The sequence below is a fragment of the Cricetulus griseus genome, chromosome 5 (genome assembly GCF_003668045.3).
Source record: "Cricetulus griseus strain 17A/GY chromosome 5, alternate assembly CriGri-PICRH-1.0, whole genome shotgun sequence".
Classification (NCBI taxonomy): Eukaryota; Metazoa; Chordata; class Mammalia; order Rodentia; family Cricetidae; genus Cricetulus; species Cricetulus griseus.
The window spans coordinates 2,757,150-2,779,150 of NC_048598.1; the positions used below are offsets into that span (position 1 = coordinate 2,757,150).

Here is a 22,001-nt window from a genome sequence, read left to right on the forward strand (position 1 = left end):
CTCTCCAGCAGTGCCATGTGAGCCACCGGCAAGAGAGGGTGCCAGCAAAAGGCATCCTCTATAAGATAAGTCTTATAAAATATATAGATTTATGATAATTGAGACTGAGCTAACAGATGAGAATTCTAGTCATTGGCCAAGCAGCATTGTACCTAATACAAGTCTCTCTGTGCATTAATTGGAGCCCTAACCCAGGCAGGCGGCTGGCATAGAGCTCACATGTGGCGGAGGGGTTTGGCGGCTTTTGGTGGAAAGATTTATTTTAACAGAGAGAGGCCATCAAAACCCCTGGAAGGAGGACCAAGTATCCCAGATGACCCAGGCTAATTCTGAGCCCAGCCTGCCGGGGAAAGCTAGGGTCTCCCACTCCTTACCTTCTCTGTGTCGATGCCTCGGGACATCGACCAGGTGGACACAATGTAGTCCATGACCCGCTCACTCAGCCCTTTGGGCACCTGGTAGAGCTTCAGGAAATCCCGGACACTGTTGAGCATCTCATGATATCTGTTGGTGTTGGCATACATCTGCTGGAAAATGGTTGTCACATTCCCAAAGATGGTGGCGTACAGGAGAGCTGGAGACAGAGAGACAACCTGTGAGTGGTTCAGGAGCCGAACTCCAGAGTGTGTGGCTACCCCAGAAAAGGCCTTGAAGCCAGAACTGTGCTCCTTGGAAGAATGAGCAGACGTCAGGGGAGTCTCACATCTCAAGCCAACGAGTTGGTAATAACAGACAACTAGGACCAATGGAATGGTCCAGGAGGGCCCATGGAGATGAGACCTGGTGTGTCTGGTGCTTCAGACACACGCAGGGGAGAATCCAGTTTACATTTGTCACAAGAAATTTGAGCCATGCATGAGGCCACCAACCAAGTGTGTGTCTATGTCCCCCACACCAGTCCAAATCCACACTATGGGCATCAATGTATCAAGCTCTGTCTATGTCCCAACACTAAGGTCAACAATGTATCAAGCTCTGTCTATGTCACCACACTATGGGCAACAATGTATAACGCTCTGTCTATGTCCGCATACCAGTTTAAATCCATACTATGGGCAACAATGTATCAAGCTCTGTCTATGTCTCCACAACGGTCCAAATCCACACTATGAGCAACAATGTATCAAGCTCTGTTATTGCTAAGCACCGTGTTACTTACCTAGGGCACTAAGTGGTGAGACACAGCCCTGGTCTTTATAGAACCATATGGTAGGAGGAGCAGGCCCTGATACCCACCACAAATAACTAAATGATAGTGAGTCCGAACAGGGGCCACAAAAGACAACTGCAAGCTGAAATAAATCCTGTTGTCCCCGAGTCACTTTTTGTCACCATGTTTTTATCTTATCGATAGAAACTATAAGACATATGCTGCTGTATCCATTAAAAATGTAAAACTACTATTTCAAAAACATAGTTTTAGAGTTATGTTGACATCAGGTTTAGAACATTTTCATTTTTGCAAAACAAACAAAAAAAGGAATTTTGTATCCATTGTGAGTCCCTCTCCATTGCCTCCCAGTCTCCCCCACTACACACAGCCACCTCCTGTCACTGCAAGCTCAGACATTCCAGGCATTTTATGTGACAGCTCCCCTCCCGCTATTATTTGCCTGCCACTCATCAGTTAATAATGGGCATTTCTGTTTTTATCTTTTCTTTTTTACTTTTTGGCTGTTATGCTTATGAATGTCTATGAACATTATGGGTAGGCATTTGAGTAACATGCATTTTATTCTTTAGGTTTGTGTCTGGGAAGGTCCTAGGGGTGATGCCAGTGGGCACAACAGGCCCAATGTTCACGTCCTCTAGATGCTCCCTTTTGGTAATAGGCTATTACCTGAGGCAATGTCCGCATACCAGTTCAAATCCATACTATGGGCAACAATGTATCAAGCTCTGTCTATGTCTCCACAACGGTCCAAATCCTCACCTCTCACTTCTTTTTAAAGGAAGCAAGTGGCATGTGTCTTGAAGTTTCCTTCTCTGTGCTTGTGAGCATGCTTGTCAGTCTGTCTTGTCAGAAATAGACAGAAACCCTAGGTGCGGCTCACATCAGTGCAGAAAGTGGATTTGGAGTTTCACATGCCCGGGTGGGAGGAGGTCACTGCTGATCACTGGTTGGAGGCAGTGTTGGAGAACACAATTTTGGATAATAATTCACTCTGTGAATTATTCTAGTTCCCTGTTTTCTTTTAGAACATGTTATCAAAGTGTGGGGACACAGATGCTATTCTATGACCCCAGGCTGCTTGGACTAGTCACCTGTAACCTCTTCTGGAGTAAACAGTCTAAACAGCGCAGAAGAAAGATCTAAGGTACATTTTCTGAAACCCACCAGATTTCTTCTTCCTCCTCCTGCTCCTCCTCCTCCTTCTCTCTTCCTCTTCCTCCTCTTCCTTCTCCTTTTCCTCTTCCTCCTTCTCCTCTACCTTCTCCTACTCCTCTTCCTTCTCTTCTTCCTCCTCCTTTTTTCTTCCCAACCCAGATCTAGCTACTCTACTACCCTAAGGCCTCTTTGCACCAAGAGGAAACACCCTTGGATTACACTTCATCTCTGCATATTTTTTGTCACTTCTTTTTCCCAAAAGAAGACCTCTGTTATATGGTTTCCCATACAATGGAGCCTCCATCTTTCTCATCTGGAAGAAAACACTTCTGAATGCAGAAGGGCTGAAGAGTAAGTGTGAACACAGAAATGGGGATGGGAGAGAGTGAGGCCTCCAGCCAGGCTCTCTTCTTAACTAACACACTTGATCCACAGGACAGTAATTCTTCCATATTAGCTACTTTTCTGTTGCTGTGATAAAACACCATGACCCGGGCAGCTTAGAGAAGGAAGGGTTTATTTGAGCTTATGGTTCCAGAGGTACAAGAGTCCACACAGCATTGGGGGAGGCAGGACAGCAGGAATGCATAGTGGCTGGAGCAGCAAGCAGAAGTTTTATGTCTTAAACCACAAGCATGAAGCAGAGGCAGCAACTGGAAATTGTGAATGTCTTTCACTCTCAAAGGCCACCTCCAGTGCCATTCATCCTCTAACAAGGCCACACCTCCAAAAAAAATCCACCAACTGGGGACCACGTATTTAATGTCTGAGTCTATGGGGTTGTGTGTGGGGGGGGGCATAATTGTCATTCAAACCAATACAACATCTAATTTTGTTAACAATATGTTTTCTGTCTTTGCTATTGTCGTTACTTCTGTTCATTCTAGTGTGACACTTATGGAGAAGGGCTAGAAATGTGGTCACATCAGTGGCAGCGTGAGGTTTTAGAGCCCAGCTCCACTTGCTGTTCACAGTCTGTTTTCTCACTACAGATGAAACACAGAGGCACTGCGACCTGCTGCCTCAAGCTCCTACTTTCACTATGGCCACCACGATGGAGATGGACTGTGTCCCCTCCAACTGAGAGCCAACAAATGCTTCCTTCCTGAAGCTGCTCTTGTCAGGTGTTTTGTCACAGTGTGTGTGGGGGGAACTACTATACCTCTCCTGTTTATGATGACATCGTCAATGTATCAGCAAGGCAAATGCCAGGAGCAATGCTGGGGGACCAGCTCCACGATAAACTATAGTATTTATTTCTGAAGCACCCAATGTCCATAGCTGCACCTCAGTTGTCCCAGCCCCGGCCCCTGGGTCTTGGCTGTGATCTATGTGCCTTCTTGATGTACTCTGGCCTGTACTTTTCTTCACATGCAGAAATTTCAGGGGCTTCTTCCTTTGCATTCAGCAGTTGCTTAATATACACTGCAGATCAATGATTGAAAGACCATCTCTAAGAGGTTGGTTTGTGTGTGTTCACATTGACCATCGATCCCATATTACCTGGGTCTGTAGGAGGAATGCACACTTTTGCTCCCACCCAGAGCTTCCAGGTCTCGTGAGCAAGGCTCATGTTGGTATTTTCTCAGACTCCCCTGGAAGCTTTGAGTGTGCTAAGTCCAAGTGTACTAAGTATTCACATGGGCCCTGGTGTTGCACTAGTGAATTGAGTGCAATGTTCCATGTCATTTCGGAAGATAGTAGGCTGCAGTGAGGTGTACACGGGGCCTTAGCTAACCTCACACCACAGAATGGAATGAGAGCCACACGGAGACAGGACCCCATGGCAGGCAACACCCCATGAGGCTGACAATGGGGTGGATTCCACTATACTCAGCTCTGGATCTCTTGCCAGCACCAGCGTTGTGCATCTCCGCCTGTCCAGCCACTGCCTAGGTCAGAAAGTGGCTCTCAAGACAGATGCTATAAAATACACCTATCCCTCTATTTATAGCAAGAAAAGCCTTGAAAACTTATTTAATACTGTGCTAAATATAGCACAAATGCCTACATTACCTCAGACTCGGCTGCACTGGGGAATGTCACTTAACAAGCACAGCTCTTACAGGAGACAGAGGGTCACTTCCAGCCACTTCTCATCTGTCGAATGAAACAACAGTGCCCACAGCACTGTAACCCATTAACAAAGCATTGCACCACCTCTTTCACCAGTGTTTTAATAGCTCTGCAAATACAAGGAACAATTTCCACAGGCAATTACTCCTGGGAAGAAACCAAGATGGTCAGACCCTGGTTGCAAGGGTCTCCCAGTAATTCGATGCTTTGGTTCATCTTGTGCCTGCTGAGTCATGAGGGGACCCTTGGTTACAGGGCACTTTGGCTCATCTTGTGCTGGCTGAGTCCCAGGTCATAGGTGGACTGTTGGTTACAGGGAACGTGTGCTTGTTGCTGGGAAGGTTTACAAGCCCACACCCTGCCTCACTCTGTGGTGAGAGTGGAGGTGCTCCAACATGAGTCATCAGAGAGAATCTAAATAGCAAAGCTACTTAGAGGAGACCATTCTTTTAAAGCTGTTTAAACACACAGGGGCTCCAGGCCCATTTTCCAAAGGCAGCTAGGCCTAAAACTCTCACAAAACCTGGATGTTTCCCTCTACATCTCAAAACACAAATTAAGCCGAAAGGCTTCTCAGTAGGAACTACCCCCTTCCTGACCACCCGAATCCGGACATCACAATGCTTGTGCAGGATGGAGATTAACGCAACGCCTCTCCCACAGACTGTGAGAGGGAGAAATTAAATCACTTTGACAACTGACTGCTCTGTTCTCTGTACCTTGACCATGCTGTGATTTTCTTCACTGACTGCCCTTCACCTTTCAGGTTTCAAAGTGTCATTAGTGACACCATAGGTCATAGTACCTCTCTTCACGCCTCTTTTCACAATCACACAAAATGAGAATCACTGGCCTCTGACCTCACAGGAATACAGGAAGCAGAGTCCCCCTCTCTGCATAAGCCAGTTGTCTTAACTCCCCACATGGGAAAGCCAGTGCTTGGACACCTATGGACCAACTGGTGTGGGAGGGGACCCTGATACACTCACAACATACTGACACAGACCTTCCTTCAGATGGCATCAGAAAGAAGAAAGGAAGAAGGGGAAAGGTGTCTGGTTATAGGCTCAGCAGGTCAGATACCGAGTCAAGTCAACACAAACATTCCATCTGAAAAAGGCAGGGACACACAGGGACAGGGGCTGCTCCCCCAATGGAGAAGAGCACAGCAGAGGCCAGACAGCTATCTATCTAGATCTGTTGGATGGCTTTGTCTGCTCCTCCCTACAGAAAGAGTCTGGTGTCATACCCTAAATTAATCTGTGAACCCCACCTGCCCAAGGATCCAGTAACTTCTTGGAATGCTGGGAGATGTAGTTCTTGAAAACAACAAAGCATCAAGGGAAAGTACAGGAGCCTATGGGTTTTGTCTTTAGAAGCTCAGACAACACGTATCTAGGAGCCACTCAGCTTCAAGTTTCCAGGGAGTGGTCCTGACCAAATTCCATCTTGGTCACTATGTAAAATTTTAATAGAGCTGGCTTTAATTTGGCCCCAAATGGTGGGACTGGTTTTTCTCTGCCGAGTCTCAGTTTTAATGCTGGGAACAGCTTCTCCAACAGAGTTCCAGGAACAATTGGCTGCCCCACAAAGCGGCTTCTGGCTACAACACTATATATCTGAGGCCCTTCCATGTCAACATTGTGCCAGGAAGGACAGGTTCAGACCAGGATGAGCAAAGGGGTAGGGGAGAAAGAGAGAAGACAGGGAGGAAAGAGAAGAGAACCAAGGACAAGGGAGACAAGGGGAGAAGAGAGAGGGGGGAGGGCAAAGGATGGGAAGGAAGAGGTCAGGAGAGGTCACTACATGCTGCAGCTCCAGGAGTTCAGTCTGAAAGGCCACAGAGTCAGATGAAGAGAAAGATGAGGTGACAGTAGGGAGCATCCGTCTGACCCCATTTGGGGGCTGAATGGACAAAGGCCTCCCAGATGAGAGCTGGGACTCAGTTTTGAAATCTGATAAATGACAATATGGCCAGGTGTGGAGTCAGGCTGAGATAGCCCAGGTGTGGAGTCAGGCTGAGATAGTCCAGGTGTGGAGGCTGAGACAGCCCAGGTGTGGAGGCTGAGACAGCCCAGGTGTGGAGGCTGAGACAGCCCAGGTGTGGAGGCTGAGACAGCCCAGGTGTGGAGGCTGAGACAGCCCAGGTGTGGAGGCTGAGACAGCCCAGGTGCGGAGGCTGAGACAGTCCAGGTGTGGAGGCTGAGACAGCCCAGGTGTAGAGGCTGAGATAGCCCAGGTGTGGAGGCTGAGACAGCCCAGGTGTGGAGGCTGAGACAGGAAGGGTGATTTGAACATCTATAAATTTCCCCCACAGACCTCAGGGGTAGTCCTAGGAGATGAGACTGAGCCCTGACAGGACCTATATGATAGACAGGTGCTATCTTGAAGGCACAGCCTTATTGCTTTGTTTCCTTCACCCTTGAGATCTACGGAGATGGATGACCTCTGACCTAGCATCCCTGGGCGCAATGGCACAACCTGCTGGAGTCCTGTCACTTTTGCTTTGTTTTGTTTTGTTTGGGTTTAGTTTGGCTTGGTCTGGTTTTCCAAGGTGGAATGTCAGTGTGCACGGTGGGTTTAATCTGTGGTTGCTGATGCTGACACTGAATGTGCCCCTGTTAAAAGCTGACCCAGTTGACCCAGCTTCTGGGGCTTTTGAGGTATCTTCCAGATATGTTTAATTCGGCACATGGAAAGGAGTCTTAGAAAGATGCTTCTATGGAGCAAAGTCTACCAAGTCACGTGAGTGTGTGGGAGCCAGAGACAATGGGAGGCTGGGAGTTCAATCTCAGGCCCTAAGTTCATTCTCATTTCACACCCTACAAATGACTCCTCTCAGGCATATGCACAGGGACCAAGACCACACACATCCTCAAAGGATAATTCTTCTACTTCTCTCCCAAAATTTGGATATCAGCTCTACTCTAAGAGGACCTTCTGAGCCAATGGGACGCCCCTGGATCTGATGGGAAGGGCCACGCTTGTCTGGGAGGCCTAAGGCAGTGTTGTTCACATACAGCCAGCCCTGACTTCCAGTGTGAGAGGGGGAAATGACGGCCACAGCATTATAAAGGGCTCTGAGAGGGTGGTCCTGGCCATAAGCTGCTCTACTGGGGGTGGGGAGTGAGCATACAGTGCCACACATGGTGCTTGGCTCAGCTTGAGTGGCAACATCAGAACTGGGTAGACTGGGTGGCTTGGACAAGTGGCATGCATTTATCACAACTCCTGAGGCTGAAGAGACCCTTAGATCAGAGTGTAGACAAGTACTTGGAGCCATCTTATCTCTGCATAGCAAAGCAAGGGGTCTTCTCTCTGTCTCTTCATTAATCTCCTCACAGGGGTTCTACCTTCATGACTACCAGTCTCTCAGGTGCCCCACCTAGAGCACCACAACACCAGCAATCCAATACCTGAATCGGAGACGCAGACTCCAAATACTCCCGACAGCATACAGTGATTATAAAGGCTAGAGCATCTTCTAACTAATGTTTTAATTCACTTCTAATTCTCCAAGACAATCCATCTACATGCACTACTCCTAGCCTGTCAATCATTTGGGGTACCCCCCAGCCTTGTGTTACCACAGGTGATGGCAGGGTGTTACCAGACCGACACTTTGATAGCCAGTGATACTGCATTGCCTCTGGCTCTTCCTTTACTCATCTGTCCCACAAATGGTAATGAGCCTCTCCCTGTGCCAGGCAAGGCTTTAGCACTCAGCTGCTGCATCCCGGTAAGCCTGCTCCTGAGATAATAAAGGACAGTGTGCAGCCAAGGTGCTGTGAAGGGTTACCCACCCTATACTAGCGATGGTGGACATGGCCAGGACATCCGTCCTGCTCAGATTAGTTCTTAAATGGTTAGTGGGCATTTAGATGGTAAGAGTGGGGAAGGCAACTGGTTCGGAGCCTGGGGGCAGAATGTGGACAGGGAATGAAGTGAGAAGTGAGGGTGGGTGGTGATAAAGCCTAAGGCTAGTTCCTCAGGAGCTGCCCACAACCCACCCCACACACACAGGTTCTGTGGACCCACAGACTGTTTGGGAGCATGTGGAGGCTAACCGAGGCAGAAACATTTGCACAGTAACCGACAAGAGCATGGCTGAGAGGATGTCACACACTTCTTCTTCATCTTTTGGCACTCACTTTTGGCCAAGCCCACACACTGAGAAGACCAGGCACCCATGGACACATCTACACAGAAAAGAACCCGGGCCCCTTGTTCATTCCCATCTGAGTTCCCAACCTACACCCATGGACAAACTTGTCCTAGAAGGTACCAGAGAGAAAAGGCATGTGTGTGCATGCATACGTGTGTGCATGTCTGTCTGTGTGTGTGTGTGTGTGTGTGTGTGTGTGTCTGTTTTTGTGTGTGTATCTCTGTGTGTATACATATGTGTGTATGTATGTGTGCGTATCTCTCTCTCTCTCTCTCTCTCTCTCTCTCTCTCTGTGTGTGTGTGTGTGTGTGTGTGTGTGTGTGTGTGTGTGTGTGAGCGCGTGCGTGTATGTGACCTGGTGTGCTCATTATAGGCTTCTGTCAGTCTATCCTACATCAGAGCAGCAAGAAAGCCAGGAGCAAGGCTTTCAGACAGTGCCCAGGCCAGGTGCATGTGGAGGCACTGGGACTCACCAGGCAATTGTCTGGTTATGGTTATGGAAGGCAAAGGACAATAGAAGACGGAGCTCTGTGTGGATCGCTGAGTGTGCCGCTGCAGAACATGCCTGGCATGAGCTTTTTCTCTGTTCTGAGTGTGTTGTCTGTTGAGAATAATAAAAACTGGTGTGTTCTTCATTCACCCTCAAAAAGTTTTGTAATTCTGACATTACATTTTAACAGAAGTGTCAGTCTGAGACGGCTACTTGCAAAATACCAAACATGAATTTAGGTTTTATCTGCAACTGACTCTAAAAGCACCACCCTCAAGTGAGCTGCAAGATGCTTCCTACTCAAAGCAATGGGTTAAGAGAAAGACCTACACACACCTACTAGTTCTTGCCCCTTGCCCATAACTTCACCAGGCAGTTCCTTATGGATGCCACCTACAAAGATAAAAGTGACAAGGGAAAGATGGGGGAATCCTTGTATACCTTAGAGAATAAACAGGAAGTCTAAGCAGGGACAGGGCTACTGCATGGATCTTGTGATGGAGACCCTGGAAATTATTCCTTTGAAAAGACCCTACCCCTGGAGAGAAGATGGTAAGCAGCCTCCAGCTGAGCTTCAGGGTTTCAGCTGAGAACATTTAAGAAGCATTTCTTTTCCACTCATGAAACTGTTGGTGTAAGTATTCCACGGCCACTCCGAGCATTCAAAGACCAAAGCTACCATAGTCATCACGTTGTAAAAAACAGCTTGGTACAATGTGCCTTTGTATGCAGAGCCCAGTGAGCAATTACCTGTCCCCTCTGACCAGACTGTGTGGGCACAGAGCCCGGGGGCTTGGGCCTGCAGAGTTGGCACATGGACAGTCACAGCCCAGTGGAAACACGCTGACCCTCAGAGCACCAGTGTCTCAAGCCTGGACTGAATATAAATGACCTTTAACAACACTGCAACTGCCCGCTTTAACAAACCAGTCACAGACACCTTCAAGACCTCATCTTCTCCCTAAATACTAACTTTACCTTACAATAAACATTAGAAGGTTTTCAAGGATCCAGTCCAAGAAGCGGGAATATCAAAGGCAAGACAATTTCTGCACAAGGAGAGCTTTGCACATATAGTGAAGAAGTGTTATTTAAAGCCTGATATTTGTACACTGTAGCCCACTGTAGTTAACATCATGCTACTCTAATCCCTGTGGAATAGGCAGAGGAAGGTTTATTTCGATTCTCTCAAAGAGGAACCAGAGATGAACACATTAAGTTGCCCTCTTAGGTTTACACTACAGTGTAGGTCCACAGAGTAGGCAGAAATTAAAAGAACAGGCAGTTCGGGGACAGAAGGATCTGGCTTTGCAAACCAAGAGTCCCCTCACACCTTCACCTGGGTTTGTTACTTTGGTTAAAACAGATCTCTGACCTTCAGTTTTCTCATCTATTGAAGGGAGGTGAGTAACACACACCTCTACAGACAAGAGGATCATGTCTGTGTGAAGACTGTGAAAGTGGAGGGACACAATTGACCGTGGTAGCTGTGCTTACTCAAGTCCTTCTTTGAGTGCCATTTACATACGAAACAACACTCAGACAATACAGATACCAAGCCTCACATTGTCATGCAAGGACAAGCAGGCAAAGGCTGTAACCCAGTGAAACAAAAGCTACAAACTGGGTCTGTGTTGCCATAGTAACAAGGAGAGTGACACACTCAAACACAAGCTTCTGTTGCCAGAAGGGTCTCTCAGCAGTCTCCCTCCCCCAGGCAACTATGAACTCCAGGTAAGGAAGGCTTTGCTTCCCCTCTGAGTACAGACAGACCATGCTGGGGGATTGGTGGGCCAGGGACAGAGTTCACTCCCATGGGACCCTCTGAGCATAGATGATGTGGGGGTGAGGGGCAGGGACAGAGCCAGGGTTCACTCCCGTGGGATCCGCTGTGCAGTAAGCTCTTAGCAAGCGCCTACTTGCTACAGCTTGTCTCTTGGTGTCTCTCCAAAACGCATGTTGAAACTTAATCTCTTGTGCAAAAGAATTAAGATGTGAGCTGTTCCGGGGTAATTAGGTCCCCAAGATTCTGTCCTTGGAACTGGAAGCGGTGCCCTTAATAAGAGCTTGAGAAAGTCCGTGTCTTTTGCCCTTCCGGCATGTAAGAACACAGCGGCAGACTTCCCAACGTCAAGGACTGTGAGAAATTCCCCAGACCATGTATTTCATTACAGCAGCTCACATGGAAAAGGCAGTACTTTACCAAAGTCAGCTCTAATGACCAGATGGGCCTTCCTCAGGGGACCATTCCTCCACACCAGAGACCCCCATCTTCAAAGATTGCAACAGCTGATTCTCGGGACAATTTTCAGCTAAAACTCATCAAATCAGGCCCTTTTAGTATGAATAGCCACCACTGGGAACCACCCCTGAAGACCAGAGTGAAAGTAAGGCCAAGACGGGCCTGTGGAGGTAGAAAATGAGGCTATCACATGTTGTAGAAGACATTCAAGGCCATTTGGGGACAGCAGACTGACATGAAGCCCCTCACCCACCCCAAGTGCCCAGATTCAGAACTCATTCTCAGGGAAGGAGGGGATCTCCACTTCCGGGTTCGCAAAACAAAGCCCCACTCCCCACACAGAGAAGGCCCTGCCTCTCTCTGGCCACAGTTAAAGGGGACCACATTCAGCTCCCAGTGTACTTCCCCTAAGGTGAGCGTTCCTGGGAACAGCTCATTGCCCAGGGTGATCCAAGGCCCCCTTTGGATGGTTGCTCTGCACACTCCCCAGCTGCCCAGACGACTGCCTTTTCACATGCCCACTGATGTTACCCTTGTGCAGTCCCTTCTCAACAACGCAGCCAGAGTGACTATCACCAAGACTCCCTGAAATCCCTACTATGACCCAGAGGTCTCTAATCTGTCCCTCCCTTTCTTACCCTTCATCATCTCCTCCACCCAGCATCCTGGCTGTTTCCTGAGGATGCTCTCGCTTGGGGCTGCTGGTGGCACAGGAAGACCCTTCCCCACAAACGTGTGTGTGTGTGTGTGTGTGTGTGTGTGTGTGTGTTTAATCTTGGTTCAGACAGCTTCTCAAAGGACATGTAACATGTAACATCTTATCTTACATCCAACTCCTGCTTCTGATGTACCCAATTTCTTCTACCAAACTCTGTGACCTCCCCTTTCCCTTTAACAAATGCATACAAATTCCCCATTTAGTATCAGCCATAGCCCTTCCAAGGATGGCCCTGAGCTCTTCAGAAACATGGATTTTCCGAGTTCTCAGCTCCCTTAGGCAAGCATCTTTGTTACATTCACTAATTATCTCTGGTGCCTAGACCAGCACTTAGCTCAGTAGGAGTTCTCAATAAACATTTGTTAAATGAGCTATGGGCTGGGGAGATGGATCAAGCAGTTAAGAGCACTGGCTGCTCTTCCAGGGACCAGGGTTCAATTCCCAGCATCGACATGGCAGCTCACAGCTATCTGTAACTCCAGTTATAGGAGATCTGACACCATCTTCTGATCTCCATATGTACCAGGCACACATCTGGTGTACAGACAGACATACAAGCAAACTATGCCCATAATTTTAAAAGTTAATTTAAAAATAAATACATGTGTAAGGGACTGGGGAGATTGTTCATGCCACAGAAGCATGAGAACCTGAGTTCGAATCCCCAGAGCCCACATAAAATCTAGATATGGTAGTACATGACTGTAATCCCAGTACGCCTACAGAGAGACAGAAGGCAGAGAGAGGAATCGCCAAGAGCTCATGGCCAGGTGTCCTGTCCTACATAGAGTGGAACAAGAGACCTTGCCTCAAACAAGGTGGAAGGCCAGGTCCCACACACTAGGGTTGTCCTCTGACCTCCACACACATGCTGTGGGGCATATGTGCCCACACTCACACGCACAAGCACACGCAAGGTCATGTACATATACATACATAGCATATGTACACACACATACACATAAAGAGCTTTTTTTAAAAAAAGAAATTAGTAATCCCCCACTGTTTCTTTTCATAGAACTTTCCCTTAGGTAACCCAAGTGCTGGAATCACTCTGACCCATCGAGTACATCCCTGCCCCCACACCCTACTTCTTCTCTACCTCACTCAGATGTCTCCTCCCATGAAAGCCTTCTTTGACCATGACGAAGATCAAGAGTTCCTTTCTCATGGGAACCAGGAAGCCAAGGTGTTTTCCTGAGGGGGGATTCCTAGCTGTGGCAAATATCTTAAGGGAATGTTTTCTCCAAAGGTCAGGGCTCAACACCTGACCAGCAAGCCTTGGTTGGGGTGGAACAATTCCATGGCAATGCATATCTGGAAAGCAGAGTTTACCCTGATACACACCAGATTCTGAGTTGAACAGGAGAGACAGGAGAGGAAGAAATCAGCCGCAGAGCCAAGCTGTTTTAAAACAAATGGCAAAAAGCTCACGCCTCTGATCCCAGCGCTGAAGAGTTGGGAGCAGAAGGACGGGGCACTCAAGGCTACCGTCAACTACATCGCAGGCTGTGACAAAAGCAACAGAAAGCACATGACTGCATGCTGGGGATGGTTTGGAAAGTGACTGGGGTATGTAGCCTGGAGTCTGTCTCCAGAAACCCTCAATTCCTTCTCTCCATCTCTTCGAGGAAACAGTCCTAACGTATTTAAGTCATGCCATTTCCCTTCATTGCTCCCCTCAGGGGGGTTGAACATGTTGTGTCAGAAACATACAAATAAATAAATAAATAAATAAATAAATAAATAAATAAATAAAGAGAATGAAACCACCCACGCTTGACCAGAGCTGGGCTCTCAGGCCAGGCAGCTCATGAAGCTTTGATTAAGGAGTATGCTCGGGTAACTAGCCCTGGCTTTGGAGTTCATAGACGTGAGCCTTGTAAAAGATGCTAAAGGGCTTTTTAATGCCCACTAATTATGGCCTCGGTGTTCACTGTTAAGTCTGACTAAATATTTAAGAAAACATACCTTTGCCATAAAGACAGCACACAGGCCAACAACTTCTTTTGTGCATTATTGCTGCTGCCAACATCTAACTGAGCTTTGTTCTGTTTGAGTTTTCGTGTTTGAATTTACTCAAGCTGAGATGAGTTAGAAAAGGGGGGACTTGAAACCCTCATGTAACCAAGTTTACATGCAGAAGTTATGTCCCCAGAAATAAATTATTTCTAGACAGGATGTCATTGAAAGTTTTAATGATCTTCACAAACTACTATTCTACCCAGGGAGGATTTAAGTCAAATTAAGATGGACAGAGAGAGTTGAGACAAGCCTCTGGCAGGCCAGCTACAGACGCCTCAGATGAGCTGGGACCACTGAGACCCTCCTTTTGAAGTTTTTATTCAGTTTTAATCATTTTGATTAAAACCTTCTCTCTCCCAGGAAAACAGCTCTTATTTCTCCAGCACTGTTTCTACAAATATCTTCCAGAACCTTCTCCACACAGTCAGTTCCTTATAGATGTGTCTAACTTGACAAATTTGTCCCCAAACAGCAAATGATTGGGCTGGGACTCAGTCTCCAAACTCAAGTATCAGCTCTATCTCAATCTCTCAGCAGGTTGAAGGAAATCACTCAACACACAGCCTCACGACCTGAGTTTGATCCCTCAAACTAACACGTGTAGAAGAGAACCGACTCCCTGAAGCTGTCTCTCACCTGTACATGCACACACATGCGTATGCGTGTGAGTCGCCCCCCCCACACACACACGGAGAGTAAATCAATGGGAAAAAATGAAAAAGCTCAGAACATCTGGAGAGATTGTCCTAACAGACAGGTAGGTGGTCACCTGAGCCTGAGCCTGCTCAGACATTTGACAAGTCTCCTTAGATCCTCCAGTCAGAGTAGTTGGCACACACTAGGCGTCTGGGAAACATTTAAAGCTTAAAGGCAAACTCCAAATATCCCACTGTAATTTAATGTGACCATTTTCCAACCCTCCAGAGTCTCCTCAGATTCTATGTTTTATTTATCCACACATGTGCATTTGAATGTATATGCATGCATGAGCATGTACACATATGTATATGTGTCATCATATTGTGTTTATGTAATGCATGTACATAGATATATATGTGTGTGTATATGGAATGTATGGATGGATACACATATATGCATATGCACACACATGTATACATTTATATCTGTGAATGCATATATGTACACATGTATATATCCATGTAGATGTATGTGTATAGATGTGTATACACACGTGTATATTTATATAGGTATGTATACATATGTGCATGTATATAAATGTATGTGTGTATACATGTAGATGTATATGTGGATGTATATACATGTGTGCATATATATAGACACATACATACATGTGTGCATGTATATGCATATAAATATATGTGTGTGTTTGCATATGTATTTATGTAAATATATGCAGGCATATATGTATTGTATAATTGCATATGTATATGTGTTCACATGCATATGTGGATACATGTGTATGTATATACATGCTTGTATGTATATGTGTATATGTGTTGCGCATGTACATTTGTGTGTTTGCATGGACGTGTGTCCATTCTGATTTGTTTCTCTCCAGATCCACAGATAGTCATATTAAAACTGTATTAAAATGCACATGCTTCCAAGGATAGCAAGGATTATTTATTTAGTCCCCCTCTCTGAGCAGATGCCAAACCATAACCAAAGTGGAGTCAATATTCTCTGCAGGATCAAACTTCTAGGCAAACAGGATCTTTCAGAAATCACAAGTGACATTCATTATGGCCAGATAATGTTGAATTCTTCACGCTTTATAGGGCAAGACCCACTTTTTTCACTCAGCCCTAGAAGCCACTTGAGAGACCATTTCTGATATTGTTTGCACTGAAAAATTCCACGGATTATACAACTAAATACCAGCACGTTACAATAGCTGCTCTCGTCTAGGCAATTGATTTAAGATCTGTTGCCGTCTGGGAAGACAGGTGCAGCTCCCTGCATCCCACAGTGACGCTGACGCTCAGTCACCTTATTGCCTGCTGCTCTTCAGAGAGCCAGCAGGGACCTGAGCATCTCAGCTTTGTGTCTCTCTCCTTAGTCCACATTGCTAACAACCTGTAAACAACCCTGGGAAGCTCTTGGATGGGGCTATTTTAAAAGTTCTTAGTAAGTATCCTTGCTTGCAAATCGAATGATTAGTGGTAACAAGAGGTGAGGATTATCAATGCTTTGTTTACAATCGGACTTTCTCCAGCAGGGTGCAATCTGAGTTTAGACAGAAAGAACTCCTCACAAGGCCCCACCTGCTGCAGACCAAAGGCTTCTGACTGGGATTAAAACACTGCTCCTCAAAGAGTTTGAGGTGAGGCTTTGGTAAGTGATGAAACCCATGAGAAGAAGAAAACAAGGGCATCATAATGAGGTTAGCACCGGTGGTGGTTTAAATGAGAGACGCCTCCCATAGGCTCCTATGTTTGGAGACTTGGTCCACAGTTGGTGTCACTGTGTGGAGAGGCTATGGAACGTTTCGGAGCTTTGTTGGAGGAAGTGTCCCACTTTGTGGGTGGGCTTCACGAGTTTACAGCCTCACCCCACCTCCTCCCTGTGTGCCACTGAGACGTGATCTCCCAGCTTCTTGTCCTACCCATTCGTTCCCACCCCTTCCCGCAGTGATGACCTCTGAGCCCTCTGGAACCATAACCCCAAAGAAACTCTCCTCTAAGTTGCCATGGCGTTCATCACAGCCACAGGAAAACAACTAATGCAATGCCCATGCCAAAAAAAAAAAAAAAGACCCCCCCCATGAAGATGGAAGATGGCTGCCTGTGAGCCAGGAAGTGGGGGAGTCTGAAGACACCATTACTCTAGACTCCCCAGTCTCCACAACTGTGAGAAATCATTTTCATTGTTCAAAAGTTACCAAGTTTGTGGCATTTTTTTTTTTCATCACAGCCCATACTGTCTAAGAAATCCACTTTGTGTGGCCACAAAGAACATCCCGATTCACCCCTACAATTGTTTCAAGGAAGGAGCTGTGAAGCTTGCTAAAGACAAAAGAGGGAACTGTGCTGGTGACCTCAAACAGGCAGCCCCCAAACTTGTCCACACAGAGTACCTTCCATGTCCTCTAATGAGCAATCCTTTACTAAACACAGTGTGTGCAAATCCTTCTTGCCTGGTTAGTAAGAACAAAGGACTTCCTGCTCACAGGTAAGGTAAGAACACACAGACTGAGATCTCTCTGGTGCCTCAAAGCCTCTTAGTTTTCCTGAAAAGTCTTTGGGCACAGAGTTCAGCATCCTGTAATTCTAAATATTAGTTTTAATGCAACCAGAGAAAACACAAAGACCATTAAACATATATCTGTGCCCAAACTCCATGATGTGTAATTAAATTTGAACTGGAGTCCTGAACTGAATAAATTCAAGGGGGGAACATTTCATTCCAAACACTTGTCTTTTCAAAGAGATCTGGGGGTGTGGGTGGGGCACGGGTTATGGGTATATATCCATATGCCCATGTGCATATGTACACATGTGTGAACCCAGTTCTTCATGCTGGTGCATCAGGGCCTTTACCAGCTGAACTGTCTTCTTCTCTCATTTTTTAAGGAAATCCTGTATCTAAAGGTTGAACACCTCTACGTCAGGGTCTCCACAGACATTGACTGCTAGATGCATAAGCAAGCTTGGCAATGGTAGACCAGGTCCTGTGAAGAAAGGGTAGAACTTCCCCTGGTGGCTTAGCAGAGGGGTTGCTGTGACTGGCACAGAAAGGAGAATACTGATTGTTGAAAAGAAAGCTAACCCTTCATTTGCATGCCCGGTTTACTGTGATTGACACAAGTGCACCACCCTCCACACACACACACACTCACACACACACACACACACACACACACACACACACACACACTCACACACACACATACTCACACACATACACACACACACACGCATATACACACTCATACAATACACATTCACACACTCACACATACACACTCACACACACTCATATATACACACTCACACACACACACACACACACTCACACACACACATACTCACATACACACACACACACACACACACACACACGCATATACACACTCATACAATACACATTCACACACTCACACATAACACACTCACCCACACCCACACAAATACACACTCACACACATATATACGCACATATATACACTCACACACATAATACACACTCACGCAATACACACTCACACACACACATACACACTCACACACATATGCACACTCATACACATATACATACACATATACACACACACACACTCTGGACATTCTGCTGACTGCATTGGCTGCAAGGCACCCTCTGCCCTGGGCTGCCTCCCCTGGTAATGCTCTATTAGGCCCAAGGAAAGGCATCTGAAGGTAGAGGACACAGTGGGAAGAGGAATGAAGATCTGTTCTCAGAAAACCATAGGCTCAAAAATAATAAAGATATATAGACCATAAAAACAAGACCGCCAAGTGCCTGTGCAAACTTACAGGTGATGGGTAACAATTAGACCCTGTGCAAATCTACCTGTGCTAACAGCCAGACCCTGTGAAAACCTATATTAACAGTCAGACCCTTGCAAAACTATGTGTTAACAGTTTGACCCTGTGCAAAGCAACATGTACCAATAGTCTGACTCCTGTGCAAATCAACGTGATGATAACAGTATGGAAAACTGTATCAAATAATTAGGGTGAGACTCCTATCTATAATCAGTGATTTTCGTAGCCCAAAGTTGGGGATGAAATGGAGAAGATGATAACTGTATCCCAACTGCACTTTGGCCTTGATGCAAGGGGGCAGGGGGAGCTATTTCACAAGACAAAGAAATTCTACAAGCTCCTGAGCCCAGTGGCCATATTTCTAAAGAAAAGAGAAGGTCTCACTGACAGAGCAAAGGGTACGTTTGTACATGGAGACATAAACAAGAGGAGCAGCCAGCGCTGTTCCCGCCTCTAATCATCTGCACTGAAATCTAATTTACTTTTTGAGCTATGTCGTGCAAGTCGGGCAGCATAATGAAAACAAACAAGCCTGCCAGGAAGTTACCTGAAGCCTCAGAAGCATGCTGATGCACTTTAGCGGAATCCGTGCAGACTCTAACAAGGTTCTGATGTGTACACACCGTCCTGAGAACTGTAGAGCAAAGTATTTCTCCTCCTCCATCATTTCCAAATACCCTTAATCACCCTAGGCTACAGCCATCCTGAATCAATCCTCCGCCACCATGGACTTGAAGGAAGCCAGCACAGAACCTATCAGGGAGATAGGTCCAAGAATTAAACAGAGACAAAGGGACTGTACTTGCTGTTTTGTGATTTGGGAGAGGTCGCTTGGCATTTGCTGCCTCCATTTCCACAGGTGAAACCAGCATGACACTTGACCAATCTGACAGAGAGACTGAGGGATGGGGTGAGGTGGACCTGGAAGGCCTATGAGGTGTTCCCTGCAGCTGCCAGTCAACAGTGGGTATGCTGCTGCCGGTGATTCAGCTTCGCACAGATGCTCTTTAAACTGGCAAACAAATGTCTATTTTCTTACAAGTAAAACAGTCTTTTCAAGATTACAGTGGACAGAGCCCCCTGCCACCACCCCCGCTCCTGAGAACTGTGGGAGGAAATGACTTTATATCAAATTTGACTATGGTTTTGACACAGTAGCCCACTCGATTTCATTTAGAAATATTGTTGTTGTTTTCTAATTTGGAAGACAGACTTTTAAAGAAAAAATTATATATATCCATCGGGCTGGATTCTACCTTCCCTGGTAGAAATGCAGAACTGTACACCAGCCTGTCTGAGGGTGTCCTTTCTGAAATAAGGGTATTGCCCCGGGGCCCAGAGTAACTAACAAGAGCTGAGAGTGGAAGGGGGTGTCATTATGTTGACTGACTTTCCAGGAATAACTGGCTACATATTTATTTTCTTATGAAACCAGGGATTAAAGAATAGATCAAAGAATAGACATCCCTCAGCTGTAGTGTGAGGCCATTTTCCCTTTTGCCAAGGAGATGAAAACCCTCAGATAATGGCTCTGGTTTTCTCTCTCATTTTCAAAAGGCCATTTTAGATCTAAAAACCAAATAGAATCCCAAGCCAGCAGCCATCCTCCTGACTCCTGTTTCTTGTCTTTGAAGAGGTTAAATGAAGGGGCAGAGAAAGAAAATACATCCCACAGGAGGATAAAGAGATTTAAAAAAAAAAAAAACTGAAAGCAGAGCTGAAGATGCTGCTCACATGTGACCATCTGCACACAGGCCTGAGCAAGAAGGGGACTTCCGGAATGCAGCCCGTCTCAGACAGTGGACACTCTGGCCCAGGTCCCCCGAGGGACCTCACATCAGGCCTCGGCAGTTGACACATAAACAGATCAGCCTTGAAGGCCCTGTAGAGCCAGTGACTCATAAAGTCTGAGATGGTTCCCGACAGCCCCAAGCTTTGAGAATCCCACTTTGGGTAAAAGAATGAGCAGGGCTGGGAATTCATTTTCCCCTCTTACAATAAGGGTGGGTGGGACACGGGCTGGGAAATGCTCCATTAATCATGACGTAAACACTTTTACTGGTACATGGTTGCATGACATTCAGATGCTCTTAGGAACACGGAACACTTACATGCTTCTCTTAGCCAATCATTGTTGTCACTTTTAAGGGCTGGGAGATGAGAAGGGGCAACAAAATCATGAGGATTCCAAATCTGGACCCTGGGGTGTTGTCACCATTGCCAGCATGTGCCTCACGGCTTCTACACACTGGTGGTCTGAAGTGATGGACCTGCTTGTGGATGGGTTTCCCCTGGACACATATGCATGTCTGTTTTCCCCTGCTAAGGACCAGGGAACCTCAGACTCCAAGGACCCTCAGTGGATTATTAATCCTACTGGGATGTCAGCATTTGGAGACTTGTCAGGGACACCATGTTGCCTTCCAACCCCTCTCACTCTGTGTGAGAGAATCCTGAAACTTTCCCAGATTTGAAATAGGACCTAGTAACATGAACTCCATTTAGATAAACTTTTACCCAAACCAACAGCCATGGGGCCCCGATCCCCTCTAGCAAGCTCTGGCTATGGACACTGAGCCAGAATGGATCATTGCATGAATTGAACACACTGGCAAAGGACTTCATCCTACAGCACTGGTTCTCACCAGCTCCCGAGCCGACACTAATGCCAGGGACACATGAGCACATTGCTTCTTCTCCCCATCCCATAGAGCTCACAGAGAGTTATCCCATAGAGCTCACAGAGAGTTAACTCTAGCTTAAGAAGACACTAAACAATGCTTTGGAGATAAGAATATTCTACAACACTCCACCTTAAAGAGAATAAAAAGCACCTTACATTCTTCAGTCAGAGGCAAGCACAGGGTTTTCTAAATTAGCAGATGGAACACAGATGGCAGGGCATTAAGCCAAACAAATGGACGTGGTTTTTTTTTAAAAAAAAAAATAGACCCCCTTATATGCCAGCCAAAGCTATAAGGACTTAATGTGGTGACGAGGCAGGGAGGTTAGAGTAAGTCAAATGCAACTAATATTGGCTGAGGGCTCCTGGGCCCCACACAGGGCTGGCTGTGCTCATCATCATCTCTCAATGATGATGGGTTGTTAACTTCAAAAGATCATAAGAATTCTTTTTCTAAAAAGATTATTTTTATTTCATGTGATTGATGTTTTGTCTGCATGCATGTCTGTCTATGTGAGATGTCAGATCTTGGAGTTACAGACAGTTGTGAGCTGCCATGCAGGCACTGGGAATTGAACCCCAGGTCCCCTGGAAGAGCAGTCAGTGCTTTTAACCGCTGAGCCCTCTCTCCAGCCCATTCTAAGATGTGTGGAAACAAAGGAACATGGGAGTAGCACAGGGGCTTGGTGAAAGGGGTGGTGGTGAGGGGAGGTAGATATGAGATTGCTAGCAGAGGGGGATGAGTATGACCATGTTTTATATACATGTATGAAATTAAATTATCTA

General features: G+C 46.3%; 1 protein-coding gene across 2 annotated transcripts in view; it reads right to left on the reverse strand.

Annotated features, from left to right (window-relative positions):
- Kcnh1 (potassium voltage-gated channel subfamily H member 1) overlaps positions 1 to 22,001 on the reverse strand; it is a 268,751-nt gene that overhangs the window by 79,092 nt on the left and 167,658 nt on the right. For both annotated transcript variants that reach the window (XM_035445712.1, XM_035445711.1), the window contains exon 8: positions 375 to 574. In XM_035445712.1, coding sequence (XP_035301603.1) covers positions 375 to 574 — 200 coding nt within the window. The remainder of the gene's footprint in view (positions 1 to 374; positions 575 to 22,001) is intronic.